Source organism: Apis florea, unplaced genomic scaffold (assembly GCF_048593485.1).
Source record: "Apis florea isolate Af1SG1 unplaced genomic scaffold, ASM4859348v1 contig_3772_pilon, whole genome shotgun sequence".
Lineage (NCBI taxonomy): Eukaryota > Metazoa > Arthropoda > Insecta > Hymenoptera > Apidae > Apis > Apis florea.
The window spans coordinates 3589026-3605875 of record NW_028256845.1 but is presented as its reverse complement, the minus strand read 5'-3'; the positions used below and the strand labels follow the sequence as shown (position 1 = coordinate 3605875).

Here is a 16850-nt window from a genome sequence, read left to right as displayed (position 1 = left end):
TTATTGAATATTTTTCCTTTGAAATAAAATATAATGTATAATTTTTTATATTCTTTAATTTCTTACAATTTATAATAATACGTAAAATATATAATAATTTTACAAATATTATATATGTGATTTCTAAATTTTTTTTATAAATATATAATATATTAATAATTAATAATTTTTAATAAATAATTGATCTAAGATTTTTATATTCCTTTACATCCATGAAATAATTATCAGAAATGATTCCTATATTTCTGAAATAAATGACAAGTCGGCATTATGAATAAAAATAAAAGAAAACAATAAAATATCAAAGATATAATCTTTATAATAAAAGTAAAAGAGAAAGAGATATATTATTTTATTATATAAGTGCAATGATCATTTAGTTGAAATGAATTTACTCATTTTACTTAATATAAAAATATTGTACGATTAAATACATATATATCATATTTATCATTATTATCATACTATTAAAATATAAAAAAAAATTTTTATATATTTTTCTTTATGATATAATATTTTATAAATTTTTATTTCATTATAATATTTATATTAATATTTATTTATAATTAGTTTTCTTGATAATGACATCTGTTTTAAGAAAATAGATATTTATATATATATATATGAAGCTTCAAATATGATACATTGCATTCATAATTTTATTTAAAAATATGAAACATTATAAATTATTATGCATAGTACAATAACATTTTGTATGACTTTTAAATTATAACACGGCAGTGTATAGCTTTTATTTTAAACTGCATTTAATAATATAATATATATATATATATATTATATATATATATATATATATATATATATATAAAGTCTGTATACAATTTATGAAGCAATAAATGGAATAAAATCAGAATATATTATAAATATTCTTATTAAAATAAAGATTGTAAATTAAACGATGTAATAAATAATAATTTTAAATTGTGATAAAATGAACTAGAATTTTTATAAGTCATTTTTTGTACTTTTTTCATATTAATTAATTATGAAAATATTAAAGATCTCTAAATGTGAATTCCTAAAATTTGTTTTCATCATCAAGAAAGACTAATTTTTATATTTTTTCATAACTATTATTAATGTTATTTGGAGTTCAAAATTTCATTTCTTGCTTCTGCCATAACATCTAAAGCATTTTTTTCTATAAGATTTTTTCCAAGATCTTTACCGAGTTGTTCAGCACCCAAAAGACTTAAATTGCTTACTTTGCCAGGTGCGACACTACAGTAAAGTTGCGGTTCTCGATACGGACATTTCCTGTTGTAAACATTATATGAATATTTGTGTACTAATTTTATTTATAAAATTTTAATTATATTTACTTACTTCGGAGGTTCTCCATCATCATCAGGTATGTACAATTTACTTTTAGAAGTATCTTTGATAAATTTTTGTCCATCTAAAGACCATACAGCACCAGTAATAGTAAGAATTTTGTTTTTTAAGGTTGAAGAAACAGCAACTGGTGCTGAACATCCTCCACCTAATGTTTTCAGAAATGAACGTTCACATACACATCTTAAAGTTGTTTCTACATCATATAATGGTTCTAAAAGAGACAATATTTTCCAATCTGTCTCTCTGCATTCTACTCCTAATGCACCTTGTCCAACAGCATACAATGCTTCTTCTGGTTCTAATAGCTATGGATGTTAAAAAGAAAAGAAAAATAAAAAAAATTTATATAAGAATTTTGTATAAACTTGTAATGAAAATTACTTGATTTATTCTATTTTCCCAATTCATTCTTTTTAAACCAGCAGCAGCTAAAATAATTGCTGCAAAGGGTCCATTTTCATCATCTAGTTTTCTTAATCTAGTATTTAAATTACCACGAATATTTTCCACTTTTAAATGTGGCATATTTCTAGCTAATTGAGCTGATCTACGTAATGAACTAGTACCAATGACACTACCTTCTGGTAAAGTAGATAATGTCTTATTTTTATACTTTTTAGACATAACAACTGCATCACGTGGATCTTCGCGCCTATAAAAATATTTATATTAAATATACTTATCAATTTTTAAATAAAATTTATTAAAAATTTATTAAAAAATTTATAAAAATATTATTATATTATATTCTCATCTAAATATTTAATTTAAATCTTATAACATACTACTTTGAAAACATAGTTTTAATATATTTTGCAATAGTTCTTGTATAACACAATATAACACAATTTCCATATAAATTATTAATATTCCTATCATTGATAATGATTACCAATAACTATACAATTTTTTAATTAATTTAATAAGAATTAAACTAAAATCTTAGCTATTAATTTTAAATTATTAATTATAAATTTTATATTAATATTTATAAAAATATTTTTTTTAATTAGAGCAATTAAATATAATAGTTTTTTCATAGTTTAATCGTTTAATCATTTTATTTTTTAAAAGATTTCCTTGAGATTTAATAAATATCTTTTATTGAAATAAAAAGTAATATTTAATTAAATAATTTAAAAATAATTTTTAATATATTTCTTTTTTAGTTATTTTTTTTTTCAAATTTATAATATAACTTTGCTCTTTGGTTTTTAATTTTTTTAGGTAAAAAAAATAAATATTAAGATAAAGTAAAAATGTATATAAGTATTCTATATTTAATAAAATTTAGATAAAATAATTTTATTATAAATTTAAATTTTAGATATACAAATCACCATTTTAAAATAAGAATAAAATATTATATTTGTATTAACTTACTTTATAATTTTATAATTTAGTTTTATACTCACTTTAATATTGCACCTAAAGCCATTCCTTCTGGTAATGATGTAGGTAAATCTTTTAATGAATGTACCACAAAATCAACACGTCCACTTTCAAGGGCAAGTTCTAATTCTTCTGTAAATAGAGATTTTTCTCCAATTTTGGGTAAAGATTTATCTAAAATTTTATCTCCTTTGGTAGACATTGTAACTAAAAATTAATATATTTTTATAATTTTGTATTCAAAAATTATTAAAAATTTAAAAAATTTTAATATAAATATACATTCAAAAAATTATAAAGGTATTTGTTATATAAGTTTAAATATTATATACATAGTTTATTACATAAGAATATTTATATATTATTATTTATTGACAATTATATAATAAAAAACATGTATATTAATGATATATAAAATATTATATTAAATAATTATAATAAACAAATAATTAGTAATTAATAATATGATAAATAAAGTCAATTTTTTAAAATAAATTTTAATTTTAAATGAATAAATTTTAAGTATAGTTTACTTACTTATTTGAAATTCTTTTGTTGGATGATATTCTTTTAAGCATTCTATTACATATTTTGTTTGCTTCAGAGCCAACTAAAAAATTATTAAAATATATTACAAAATGTATATACATATTATTAAAAAATTTTATATTATTAAAAAATATTATTTTACTATATTTTTTTTATAAAACATTATAATTATTATATTACAGGAAATCATGTAATATTTATTATATATGAAATGAAAATTTGCTTTTTTGAATAAAAAATAATAGATGCAATATCAAAATTGCTGACTAATGTAGAATAATAATTATCTATCATCATTATACAAATCATATATTATTTATAAATAAAATATGATTTACTATTTTTTAAATAAAATAAAGAAAATTTATATATTTTATACTATAATTATAGAAAAAATATTTTTTTTTCTTTTTATATTCTTAAAAATTATCATAGTGTATATTTATCTAATTGTCACGTCTAATCATAAAATTATAAAAATTATAGTGTTAATTAATAATGAATTAGAAAAATATATTATATAATTATACTTTTTTTGTAAAAAATTAATTTATTTGTATATTTACCTCGCTTTTTCGAGATCCAACTCGGATTACGTCACGTGTATCCATACTCGTCATTATCGCAATTTAAATTATTTCTTTTTTTATATTATTAATTATTAATTATACAATATTATCAATAATAATTATTATTAATCAATAATTATTATAAATTTCTATCTTATTTTGGAATGTAATAAATATTATGTCCAAGAGACATAAAAAATTGAATTAGGTCAAAGACACGAACAACTTTCACTATTTGTAAGTAATCTTAAACACAACATATAACTCCAATATTTTAAAAAATTTTGTAATTATTATGAAAATTATATATAAATTTGAGATTTATTTCACAGTTACTGACACTGCAGTAGAACGTGAATGTATAATTAATATGTAAGTATAGAAAGAAAACTACATCCTCACGCACGTTACTCTCTTTATATCACAAAGTAACACTAAAGAATGCGATTTGAGTAGAAGGAACAGATAATGAGTGGAATCACTGATATATGCTGACTATATCATGTCTTGAGAAGTTAGTATAGATTTTATTTTTTAATGCGCATGACAAATGTAACATTCGGCAAACACAGCGCGATGTTTGAAAAATTTTTTTCATAAAATCAAATTATTTTTAAGATTCAAAATCAAAATCAAATAAAAATCAGATTTTGAATTTATTTCTTGCATATATGAAGGATAAATATTATATATATTATATAAGAAATAAAGGAAAAAACATTACATAAGGACATAAAGGATTAAATCCTGATATCATTTTTGTATGATATATTTGTTTTATGGATTTTAATTTATAATTATAATTGAAAATTTCTATTATAATTATATTTGAAAAATAAATTCAGTTTAGATTATTGTTTATATATATAATTAGATAAGATTGATTAAATTTTAATGTACATATAGATTATATTTTATATTATATAACACATTAAATTTATATAAATCATATATATACATACAAAAATTAAAAATAAATATAATATATTACGAATATTATTATATATAATATAATATAATAATTAATATATAATATAATAATTGCATCTTTTTTTTTTAATAAATAAAATAAACAATTTCGAAGTTTAAATAATTTTAAATATACAAAATAAAATTATATTTAATTCTATACAATATTCATACATTGTAGGTACATAAGATATGAAAAAATAAATCTTATGAAAAATATTTTAAAATTTTATAGAAAAACAGTTATAATATAAATATTTTAAAAATATTTTTTGTTATTATATGAAACTTTCAAAAGATATTGATTAGATTCAAAATTCAAAAAATATCCAAAATTCATCATTCATCAAATTCATCAAAATAATAATAAATTTTAATATTTTTCATATTATCAATTAGATACAAATATCTTATGTATTCAATATAAAATATATAAATTCATATATGTATCATGTATGTATATTTTATATTTTAAATTGCACAAATGAAAATTTTAATCAATTAACATTAATAAAATAAAATAAAGATATTAAAAATACATCAAATAAAAATGATTTTTTATATATATAAAAATATTATAATTTGTTAATAATTTAATTCGTGTTTTTAATTAAAAATTAAGACTAGTTATATTATTTGATACATAAATAAAAACATTTAAATGCTCATTTAATATTATATTGTTAATTTGCATTTTACTAAATATTATGTATATAAATATTTAAAAATAATTATTGTTTGAGAATTATACAATTTTACATTTTTCCATACATACTTTAGCAGTATATGTTAAAAATAAAATAAGATTAAAAAAATCTATAAATGCTTTATTAAGAAATTAACAAAAAATATGAAATATATAAAAATACTACTAAAAATAATACTATTTTCTTCAGTTCAATACAGACTAAAATGAGATGTAATATTTAATATTTAATATGTAATATTTATATTAACTGTAGATATTAAATATGTTTACTGTTTTTGTAATATTGATTCTGTATGATGGTAAATTATACATTATACTATGAAGTTAATTTTAATTTTGTTTTGCCTTGTATGGTAAAATAATTTTCAAAATATCAAAAATATTTACTTTTATATTATTATATTATATAATATTTTTTTTATTTACTCTAATCATAAATATATAATGCATTTTATATATGTTTATGTGTCAAAAATTTTATTCTTGTTAAAAATATTTCGAAATATTTCCTAATAAAGTGTATCATATTGCATAGTGTTCACTAATATTTATGAGCAAATGTATGAAATGTATACATTTATATATTTATAGTATTTATATTATTTATTTCATATTTTTATTATAACTTCTTAACAAAGTATTCATATATATTTATTATATATTAGATATTTATTATATATTTTAGTTTTATTTTTACTTGTAAAACATTATCAAGCATGGAACAAAATTATCAAAAAATGTAAAATATTCCGTATAGTATCTCATAATGATAATAAAGTCAATGAATTTAATTTACCATTTATTGCAATTCTGCATAAAACTATTTACTGCAACAAACATCCACTTGCATTCTTTGGATCTTTGGTACTTTGATGAATTGAATCTTCTTTAACAGGGGGTAAATTTTGTTCTTTTTCTGTTTTTGCAGGAGTTAATCCAAATAATGATCCATATACATTTAAATTCCATATAGAGTTATGTGATTGCATTTGGAAATCAATAGGACTTACTAAGCCAAAAGTAGCTTTTGTATCTAATGTTGGAATCTCTCCTGGTATTGTATGATGATAACTTTAAAAGTATATAATTTAAAATTAAATTTGTTTTTAAAATTTTTTTTCAATCTAATATGATACTTACATTAAACCATTTTCACGATTACATTTATCAAGAGTAAGTTTTACTATAGGTGCTAAACGTTTAAATACAGCATGTTGATCTGGTTTCACTTTAGGTGCTGGTCCATTTATTTTTCCATACTCTTCACATAATATTTTTGCTTTTTTCAAACAAGCTTCACTTTCTTGTAAGGCTTTAATTGCTTCTCCACATTTATCCATAGATAATAAATTTTCGCCACAATAATTATAAGCCTATAACATATTTAATTATATAAATAACAATTACACATATATAACTATAACACATAAATAATTTTAATTATTTAAGAAATTTTAATTTTTAAATATTTTTTATATTTTTTAATAACTTCCTTACATAAGACTGATAAAATGCTGCCTTAAGTTCTAAATATTTAATCCACTGTGCTGATATCTCTGATTTAAATGAACGTAAAGTATTAGCAGCATCCAAAAATAATTTACTTGTTTCATTAGCTAATGCTGATATTAAATTAGCATTATGTTTTAATTCTACTGCTCTAGCCACTGTCACTGAAACATAATGTATATAAAATTATATATTTATTAATATTTAGATCATTAATTTAAAACAATTTTGTATGTTATATGTTATATTTTCTATATATATCATAAATGTATTATATAATTAAAATAATATATTATACAACCTTCCTGTGCTTCTGCTGTACATTGATTGACATATGCATTTATTATTCTTGGATCTAAATCACTTCCTAATGGTGGAGGATTTGCCAATTGTGGCAAAAATTCTGTTTGTACAAAAGTAAATATTCCTGCAGCCCGTCTTAGCAGAGTATGTACATCTTTTGCTTCATTCATATTTATACTAAATTAAATTATTTAATTAATTATCATCAAAAAATGATATTTCCATATAATATTATTTATTTCATATTTCTAATTATTTTATAGTTTATTATTTATACTTACTCATCTTTAGCAGCAATCATTGCAGCATGTTTCATAAACCAAAGTCCTACATTCATGCTTATATTAGCTGCTTCATATACAGAATCAGCACTAGAACTATAATAAATATTTTAAAGAATTTTTTTTTCAGAATATAGTAATATATAAAGTAAAACTATTTTTTTTTTATTTAAATTAAATAGATGTAAAAAAATATATTACTAAGTATTTGGTCCCAACAATGTATGTGTCCATTTATATACAATAACATTTCTAAGTTTGCTTGGATTTGGCCTACCAACATGTTCAGATTTTTCTACATCAGAATTTATTTCCCATATAAATCCATATAATAAACTTAAATAGCTATGAAAAGCCGGTTCTATAGTATCACTTGAATTATTTGGATTTTTGATCAAATCCAAAAGGCGATTTCTTGATAACCTCAGATCACTATAATAAAAAAAATTCTAATTGAAATATAATTTTTCTTGTAATATGATTATTTATTTTATCATTTACATATTACTTATTATTTTAAATAAATTTTATAGAATAATAACGTTTAAAATAATTATTGACCATAAAATTAAATACATTTAATTTATTTTCTTAATAAATATAGCTAACCTGCATAATTTTTTTGTAGCATCAGTAGGATTATTTATTTTTAATTCGAATTTTTGATTTGTCGTAGCTTTTAGTACATTACGATGAAACCAATGAGCCATTTTGTTAATGATATAAATTAAACTGTTTTTTTTAATATTATTTGTGTACTTCAATATAATTTACACGATTTGACAGATAAGGGAAATCGAAGTGGTAAAGTAGACTGCACAACACAACTACATATTATATATATGAACGTTATACTCAATAAAAGATATTCCACTTTTTGTAGAGATTGTGATTGTGAATAGATCACGCAATTCTTCGCACACTTCCGCTTTGTATGTAATATATAACTATCGGTCATATTTATTATTTTCCAAAAGGTAAGAATAAAAAAAAATAATGTATATATAATAATAAATAATTATAGATATATAATAAATATTATGTCATTATTGATATAATAAATTTGTTTTACTAAATTTTATATACTTGTTATTTAACCTATATAATTTTTATATATTAAAATAAATTTTTTTGCTTTTTTTATTCTATTTTAATTTTTTATTAATTTTCTAATCCTTATTTTGTAAAAATATTTTCAAAAATGAATAATGTCCTTGAAAGTTGATAATATTTTATCTTATAGATTGATAAAATTAAAAGATAAATTTAACTGTAAATTTTTTTTATATAATTTTATTGATATTTTATATAATTTTATTAGTAAATCATAATATAATACTTAAATAAATATGATAATTTTTTTAGATGGGTGAACATACAGGATTAACAAATTGTGAAGCACGTGAACTTTGTAAGAAGGCTGATCCAGCAACAAATGGTTATATAATGCAACAAACAATGTATCGTATTAAAGATCCACGAAAATCATTACCTTTCTATACTGAAGTACTTGGTATGCAGTTATTACAGAAACTTGATTTTCCCGAAATGAAGTTTTCCTTATATTTCTTGGGATATGAAGATCCAAAAGATATACCTACTGATAAAAGAGAAAGTATTGAATGGACATTTAGTCGTAAAGCAACTTTAGAACTTACTCAGTATGTTTAAAAATTATGTGTTATGTATAACAATTAAATTTATTAAAATTATTATTTACTTTTAGTAATTGGGGAACAGAAACTGATCCTGATCCTACATATCATAATGGGAATACTGAACCTCGTGGATTTGGTAATATTGTTTTTAAATATAGAATTGAAACATAAAATAACAAAATAAAAATATATATAACAAATATATATAATATTAAAAATTTAATATAATATATTTTGTTGCATAGGTCATATTGGAATTACAGTACCTGATGTAGAAAAAGCATGTGAAAGATTTGAAAAATTAAATGTAGAATTTATAAAGAAACCTAATGATGGTAAGATGAAAGGAATTGCTTTTATTAAAGATCCAGATGGTTATTGGATTGAAATCTTAAATCCAGTGAATATTGCAAATATAGTACCAATTCAATAAAATATTTTGCATGAAATAATTTTTTTGACTATCCACAAATGTATAAATTTCATCAAACAAAATAATCTGAACTAAACTAAAACCATCATTGTTTATGTATATGTATATATATATATAATTTTATATGTACATATACATTTTAAGATTGTAATTATTCATATTTATGTATATTTTATAGCATCTGTACATTGTGTTATATGTATAATTTATATATAATGTAATATCTAATTATTCTTTGGTAAATAAAATCAAAATATTTATTTTTGAATCATCAATTTTGTAAAAATTGATTTATAAATTTATCCTTATTTTATATCTAAATACAGTTTTAAGCAAAAATAAATTTTAATTTTTTTATCGTTTTTGATATCATTTTTTATCGAAATTTTAAGAATGGAGAAAATTTATGTATAAATAATATGCAAAAAATTATTGTATGGTTCATTTATATCTATATATCATACATATTCATATATAAAGATAGTACTATTTGTGTGGAATATCTTATACTACAGAGTTCCTAGGTATCTTAACTGTATATAATAGAGAAATGTCATTGTCGTATATTACTTTTAATTTTGATTGAATCATGTTTATATAGCCATTTATATTTAACTTAAATATTATTTCTAATATTGTGTAGAGTGCTCCGTGACGATTTTTTTTCGTTTATATCATTAATATTTTGTTTTATAAATTTCAATGATCATCTATTACATTGAGGTTAGATTTTAAACCGCAACGTGATATACACATTCAGTATTAAAAATAAATATAATATAAAAACATAAGAATGATATTTCTCAAATTTTATTTTTGAAAGCAAAAAAATATGATTAGATATATTAATTAAAAAATATTAAAATTTTTCTTTTTTAGCATGGTAGAAGATAAAAGATATGAAATTGACAGTCGAATTGAGTGTGATGGACATCAAGGTACATTAAAGTACATGGGTCCTGTTGGTGAAACTAAAGGTTTGTGGCTTGGTATAGATTGGGATGATCCAACTCGTGGAAAACATAATGGTACATATGAAGGAATAAAATATTTTAAAGCTAGGTAAAATCATATAAAAATATAATGTTATATTATTATATAAAGTAATTGCACAATTAAAATATTTATATATTGTATAATAGATATCCTACATCAGGTTCATTTATACGTCCTGGTAAAGCAAGATTTGGAATTTCTTGTCCTGAAGCTATTAAAATTCGTTATGGTCTCATCAATGATGAATTAGCTGGTATTGATAAAGATACACTAATAAGTTTACAAAAGGAAATTAATGCTCCTTTTTTGGAAGTTGTTGGTTTTTCTAAAGTAAATAAAAAACAAAGCAAATTTGATCAATTAAAAATAATATGGTTAAGAGAACAATGTGTTAGCACTGCGGGTGATTCTGGTGAATTAAAAGAATTATGTCCCAACTTGGAAGAATTAGATATATCTAAAAATTTAATAAATAGTTGGCAAATTGTAGCAAATATTTGTTGTCAACTTCATTGTCTTGTTCGACTTAATGTGAGGTAAAATTCCTAATTAAGAATATAATTAATATAATATAATTAATAATATATAATATTTACTATTATTTATCATATCTATTATTTATTTAGTGAAAATTATTTGCCGACTGAAAAAAATATGGACGTATTAAAAAATTCATTTTTTATGGTTAAATATTTAACTATGGCAAAAATGAATTATAATTGGTTTGATATTCAACAATGTATGTGTATGTTCCCATTTCTACAAGAACTTTCAGTTTCTTTCAATATTGTTAATATTATACAAAGACCATTAAAAGATGATAATTTAATGAAAATATGTAAATTAACACTTGAAGGAAATTTGATATCCAATTGGGATGAAATTCTTAAATTGGATTCTCTTCCATGGTAAATTATATATAACAATATAATAATTTCAATTATATAATATATATTTAATCATATTTATTTATAGTATTTAATTATAGCTTTAATTAAATGTTTATATTAAACAATTATTTATACAGCTTAGAATATCTTAATTTAAATTCAAATAAAATAGACAAAATAAGATTTCCAATTACTGAACCAATAGTAAAAACCACAGCCTTTTTTAATTTGCGGCAATTACATATATCACATAATAACATATCAGAGGTAAAAATAAATATTTATATGATATAAATAAATTATAATATATTATTAACAAAAATAATTTTATAATAATTTACAGTGGCAATCTGTATCAGAATTAGAAAAACTTAATAATTTAGAAGATTTGAAATTTAGAGAGAATCCTATTTTGAAAAATGAAAATTTGGAAACTGCACGTCAATTAATCATAGCAAAAATTGCAAATTTAAAATCATTAAATGGCACTGAAATTTTACATGATGAAAGACGTGGTGCTGAATATGATTATTTGAAATTGTTTTTATCAAAATGGATTGAATGTAACTCTGAAGATGACTCTGAAAAAAGAAAACAATTTATAATTGAACACCCTCGATATGCAGCATTGGTTGCAAGTTGGTGAAGGATGTTATAATAATGATAATATATTTAAAAAATAATTTTTTTCTTATTAATTATGAATATTATTTGAAATGTTTATAGAATATGGAATTTCTGATATTCCCTCATCTAAAACAAAAGTGGAAATGGTTTCAAACGTCATAACAGTAGAATTTGTATGCCCAGATCATCTAGATCAACCTAGAGGAATTAAAAGAAAGTTATTAAAAGATATGGAAGTTCAAAAAGTTATTGGACTTGCACAACGACTTTTTAAAACTGGAGGAAAAATACCAAATCTCTCATTTATACAACAAAATGTAATTTTGACATTTTATAATTCATATATGTTTTATTATATATTATAAATTTTTTTATATTATTCTTTTGTAATTTTTTAGCTTTCCAAGGATGAAATACCTTTGGATAAACCACTTCAGGAACTCAGTTATTATTCAATACAAGATGGAGACCAAGTTATTGTAAGATGGTGATATTAGATGAATTGTTCATAAATATAATTGTATTTTGTACACTGTTAAAACTTCATCACCATACTTTGTTATTAAACTTTTTTAATTGCAAAGATATATTTTTTATAACCTATTTATTAAACTTTTTTTAAATATTAATTTCATAAATTTATAAAGTTATATATCATTGAAAAAAATATTTTTTATTGCAAAAATCAATACATTTTAAATGTACTATAATACAAATATTATACAAAGCACAAATTATGGTATGTTTTCATACACTTCATATATTATTTGTTAAAAATGGCACAAAATTTATTATAAATATAATATTAAATATCTAATTTTGTTGCGCCTTTTGTTTAATTTTACCATATTCTTCTTTTTCAAGTTGTTCTCGTGTTAATAAAGACAGTCCTAATTGATTTTCACGAGTAAATGGTTGAGCCATTTGTCGTAACCAACGTTTACTTATCTAAAAATATTAAGTTGTGCAAAGTTATATAAAATAATAATTAATGGTTATCAATATTATAATACTATTATTTATACTATCTTGTAATTTATAATTTACTTATTAATATACTTTACTTTAATTACTACTTTATATTTATACTATCAATATTGTAATACTTTTGAAGTTGTAATTTTACGATTTTACCTGCACTGCTTCCTCTGTTGATAAATTACATAAACTATCTGTTAAATGTTCTTGTATCCATTTTGGTAATTTACTTCGTTTATCTACCCTTGAAAATCTCTAAAAAATTAATTTTGTAAAAGAAATGATTAAAAATTAAAGAAATTATTAAAAATTGAAATTATAATTTTTATTACCTTATCTGCAAAAATCATTATTCCATAATCAGTTTTTCCTCTAATTGCTCTTCCAACACATTGTGCTGCGTGTCTCATCGCATCAAAAGTTAAAAAATCATTTTCTCTAATCTATAAAAATCAGAAAATATATTAAAAATAATAGAAATATTTATATATTTAATTAAAATTTAATTTAATAATTTACTTGAAATTGATCACGAAGATATTCCAATCGTGCCTTTAAAATACGCGATTGCGTATATACATAAGGAATACCAAACATCAATACTGCTCTTCCTAAATGATGATCAAAATCAACTCCTTCTGATACTTTACCACGTGCTACAGAAAGAAGAACAGCGCCTCTTCCATTTTCACATGCTTTTATATAATTAATAAGAGCTAAACTCGTTTCAGCCGAATCTTGAGTTTCAATAAATAATAATTTATGTCTTTGAAGTTGATCTACCACACCTTGGTCATACCTATAAAAATAAATATAATTATATGATATTACGAATTAAATTAATACATAATTAATTAATACAAACCATGCAGCAACAACAGATTCCATGTACAAGTAAGATGTGAAAAAACAGACTAAGCCATCAGGAACAGTAGCTGCAAATTCAACTAATAGTTGGCCATAATTTCTTATAACAGCAACATCTTCTCTTGTTTCATATTTTGATGAAATTGCAACTTGATCATTACCTTTTGCTACAATCTGACATATTTTAAAATTAATTTTTTAATATAATTTTATATATATTTTTAAATGATATTTTAAACAAAATAATATTATATTTACCATAGGTAAAAGACATGGTCTAGCCAATGTCATGGTAAAAGATGACATTATGACAGGATGAAAATTTAAAATTTTAGGATACATATCTAATGGAGATAATGTTCCTGAAGTAATTACTACTGACTGAAATCTATCAAATATAGGTTTCATTGCAATAGATGAATCTAAACAAACAAAGTGAAGAATTGGATTTAAAACATTAGGTGTTTTGTCATCAAATGGTTCTACTATAATTGTAAATCCTTTTGTATATGTAGAAACTAATGTTGCAAGATGTGTTACTAATATTATTGGTGAGAAATCAGTTAAATCGGTTATCTCCATAGTACGTAAAAGAGAAGCTAATCGCTCTGCACAAAATCTTAATGGTTTACGTTCTATTGAAACTTTTGTTTGAACATCTCTTAAGAATGCAGCAGGTGATTCTTGAACCACATGTTGTACACGTAAACGTGTTTTTAAATATTCTACAAATCGTTTTAAAAAACTAACAAAATGTTCTGCATTTCTAATGTTACCAGGCACTACCTCTATAAAAAATATGTATATATTAAATTCATAATTATTACAGATATATCTAAAATTAAAAATTTACCTTGCAAAACTTCATTTGGTAAAACTGGATTAGCTAAGATAATATCAGTTTCTCTTGCAACATGTGCATCTTTTAATCCTTCTACTAATCTTTCATATTCTTCTTTTAATTTATTTACATCATCTTCTCTCATCCTAAATTATAAATATTTTTAAAGATATATATATAATTATTAGTATAAAATTTAAAACATAACTTACTCAGCTACTGTTTTTTCAAGAAGTTGTATATTGGCTGAACTTTTCTCTAAAGTTCTTCTATTAATTTTTACACTCATTGAATCAATGCATACATTATCTAAAATAAATATAAAAATATTTAAACTTCCTTAAACTTTACTATATAATTAATATAATAATTGTACTGTACCTATATTATGAGCTTCATCAAATATTACTACAGAATTTTTGCTTAATTCTCTAGATACAGTTTCTGCAATTTTGGGATCTAATAAATAATGATAACTATATACTACAATCTGAGCATGTAAAATCTAAAATCATAAGAAAGAATTAATACTTTATATTACTTCAAAATATAAAATTTGTTTCTTAATGTGCTTACTGTAAACCTTGCAAGAAAATAAGGACACCAATTGCGATCTTTTCCATATTCTTTTAAATCATCAATAGAATATATGCCTGATGGCATAATTTGTTCTTTGCCTTCCATGTCAAATCCTTCATAAAAATTACAAATTGGTGTGGAATCGTCATAATTATGTCTCTCACGAACATATGATGCTGTGAGAGAATGACAACGTCCGTCAACAATTTTGCCTTCACGTTCTCTACTTACCTAAGTTAAATTATTATTAATATATTTATACTTATATATAATTATTAAAAATTATAAAATAAAAAATTATTTACCTCTGGATGAATGCACATATTTTTTCGTGAACTAAGAACTAAACCAACAATTTTGGGTTTATTTTCAGTTTCCTTTTCATAATAATCCATAAGTTTTTTTAATTCTTCTATGACTTTTTCTATTTCTGGTACAGTACGAGAACAATAAATTAATTTTGTTACATCTAATGGATTTTCTAACATATATGCTACAATCAAAGACAAGAGAGTTATGGTTTTGCCAGTGCCTGAAGGCATTTCCAATAAACAATGTCCCTAAAATAATAAATAAAAGATAAATATCACGTAAAAAATAATTATTATTCAAAACCATATAAAATAATTACTTTAGCATCCAAGCCTCGTTTGAGTTCAAGCATATATGCATACTGTTCTGGATAAATATAATCGTAAGGAAAATATACAAGTAAACCGTCAACGCTGATTCTGTAAATATAAACATGTAATTAAAATTTTTGTTTTAGAGAATTAAGAAATTATATATTTAACTTTACTTCATATTTTTATATTTTTTTTGTTATATAAATAACAGTTTTATACACAATAGTATCATTTATTTGTTAGTATAAAAACCATGAGGTTTTAAACAAAAAACAGGTTAAATATATAATGTTATTTGAATATACAATAGCGCGGAAAAAACGAATGCATTAGCACAAACTAGTTATAGAATAGACCTATCATCCAAAACATTTTTGTTATATAGTTTTTTATTATCATTTTCGTGTCAAACGTGACATTATCGATTCAGAATAAAATAAAATAATAGCGCTACTATTACGAGAAAAATTGTAATTAAATGTCGTTATTATCACAGAATGGAATTAGACAACAGCGCTACTGAAACAAAAAAATTATAATTAAATTTTAATTTTTTTCATTGTTGAAATATTTATAATAAGAATCTCTAATCTTAGAAATATTGTAAAATTAAGAATGTAGTATATATAATATATTTTTTAGTTTTTAAAAATAAAATAATAAAAATATATTTTGTTGATATTTCTTATTTCATTTATAATTATGCGCTAAGAAA

General features: G+C 21.1%; 5 protein-coding genes and 1 long non-coding RNA gene across 11 annotated transcripts; 3 read left to right on the top strand and 3 right to left on the bottom strand.

Annotated features, from left to right (window-relative positions):
- Nucleotides 1–294: 294 nt before the first annotated feature.
- l(3)02640 (porphobilinogen deaminase-like protein l(3)02640) lies at nucleotides 295–4368 on the bottom strand. Its single transcript, XM_003691273.4, has 6 exons — nucleotides 3867–4368; nucleotides 3289–3361; nucleotides 2775–2958; nucleotides 1741–2011; nucleotides 1348–1664; nucleotides 295–1278 (listed from the first exon to the last, which is right to left on the bottom strand). The coding sequence occupies exons 1-6, from the start codon at nucleotides 3918–3920 to the stop codon at nucleotides 1104–1106; spliced, it is 1074 nt and encodes a 357-aa protein (XP_003691321.1). The 5' UTR covers nucleotides 3921–4368; the 3' UTR covers nucleotides 295–1103.
- On the top strand, nucleotides 4100–7377 carry LOC147656429 (uncharacterized). Its single transcript, XR_015294413.1, has 2 exons — nucleotides 4100–4383; nucleotides 6476–7377. It is a non-coding gene; the product is annotated as an uncharacterized LOC147656429 (long non-coding RNA).
- Nucleotides 6198–8471, bottom strand: LOC100869335 (BRO1 domain-containing protein BROX). Of its 2 annotated transcripts, none has more exons than XM_003691276.3 (7): nucleotides 8250–8471; nucleotides 7842–8072; nucleotides 7641–7736; nucleotides 7358–7536; nucleotides 7045–7220; nucleotides 6688–6920; nucleotides 6198–6618 (listed from the first exon to the last, which is right to left on the bottom strand). In XM_003691276.3, the coding sequence occupies exons 1-7, from the start codon at nucleotides 8348–8350 to the stop codon at nucleotides 6372–6374; spliced, it is 1263 nt and encodes a 420-aa protein (XP_003691324.2). In that variant the 5' UTR covers nucleotides 8351–8471; the 3' UTR covers nucleotides 6198–6371. The 2 variants fall into 2 exon arrangements, with proteins under 2 accessions (XP_003691324.2, XP_086771258.1); XM_086915132.1 differs by having other exon boundaries at nucleotides 6198–6598; nucleotides 8250–8385.
- Nucleotides 7406–10006, top strand: LOC147656428 (lactoylglutathione lyase-like). 2 transcript variants are annotated; one of them, XM_031914918.2, is made up of 5 exons: nucleotides 7406–7503; nucleotides 8524–8617; nucleotides 9006–9301; nucleotides 9367–9434; nucleotides 9544–10006. In XM_031914918.2, the coding sequence occupies exons 3-5, from the start codon at nucleotides 9006–9008 to the stop codon at nucleotides 9729–9731; spliced, it is 552 nt and encodes a 183-aa protein (XP_031770778.1). In that variant the 5' UTR covers nucleotides 7406–7503; nucleotides 8524–8617; the 3' UTR covers nucleotides 9732–10006. The 2 variants fall into 2 exon arrangements, with proteins under 2 accessions (XP_031770778.1, XP_012351162.1); XM_012495708.3 differs by lacking the exon at nucleotides 7406–7503 and adding an exon at nucleotides 8276–8444.
- A 236-nt stretch (nucleotides 10007–10242) lies between these two features.
- On the top strand, nucleotides 10243–12827 carry LOC100869214 (Glyoxalase 1). 2 transcript variants are annotated; one of them, XR_015294494.1, is made up of 8 exons: nucleotides 10243–10454; nucleotides 10611–10793; nucleotides 10874–11263; nucleotides 11354–11635; nucleotides 11755–11884; nucleotides 11961–12259; nucleotides 12344–12561; nucleotides 12643–12827. XR_015294494.1 is itself a non-coding variant. In XM_086915369.1 (8 exons), the coding sequence occupies exons 2-8, from the start codon at nucleotides 10612–10614 to the stop codon at nucleotides 12733–12735; spliced, it is 1590 nt and encodes a 529-aa protein (XP_086771495.1). In that variant the 5' UTR covers nucleotides 10243–10454; nucleotide 10611; the 3' UTR covers nucleotides 12736–12827. The 2 variants fall into 2 exon arrangements, 1 of the variants encoding a protein (XP_086771495.1); XM_086915369.1 differs by having other exon boundaries at nucleotides 11961–12255.
- Nucleotides 12828–12896: 69 nt separating this feature from the next.
- Nucleotides 12897–16656, bottom strand: Xpd (general transcription and DNA repair factor IIH helicase subunit XPD). Of its 3 annotated transcripts, none has more exons than XM_086915367.1 (13): nucleotides 16492–16656; nucleotides 16141–16240; nucleotides 15815–16069; nucleotides 15507–15740; nucleotides 15312–15435; nucleotides 15143–15239; nucleotides 14943–15076; nucleotides 14348–14877; nucleotides 14088–14263; nucleotides 13742–14021; nucleotides 13555–13665; nucleotides 13379–13477; nucleotides 12897–13192 (listed from the first exon to the last, which is right to left on the bottom strand). In XM_086915367.1, the coding sequence occupies exons 2-13, from the start codon at nucleotides 16171–16173 to the stop codon at nucleotides 13058–13060; spliced, it is 2208 nt and encodes a 735-aa protein (XP_086771493.1). In that variant the 5' UTR covers nucleotides 16174–16240; nucleotides 16492–16656; the 3' UTR covers nucleotides 12897–13057. The 3 variants fall into 3 exon arrangements, with proteins under 3 accessions (XP_086771493.1, XP_086771494.1, XP_003691322.1); XM_086915368.1 differs by having other exon boundaries at nucleotides 16596–16629; XM_003691274.4 differs by having other exon boundaries at nucleotides 16309–16608.
- Nucleotides 16657–16850: the final 194 nt, after the last annotated feature.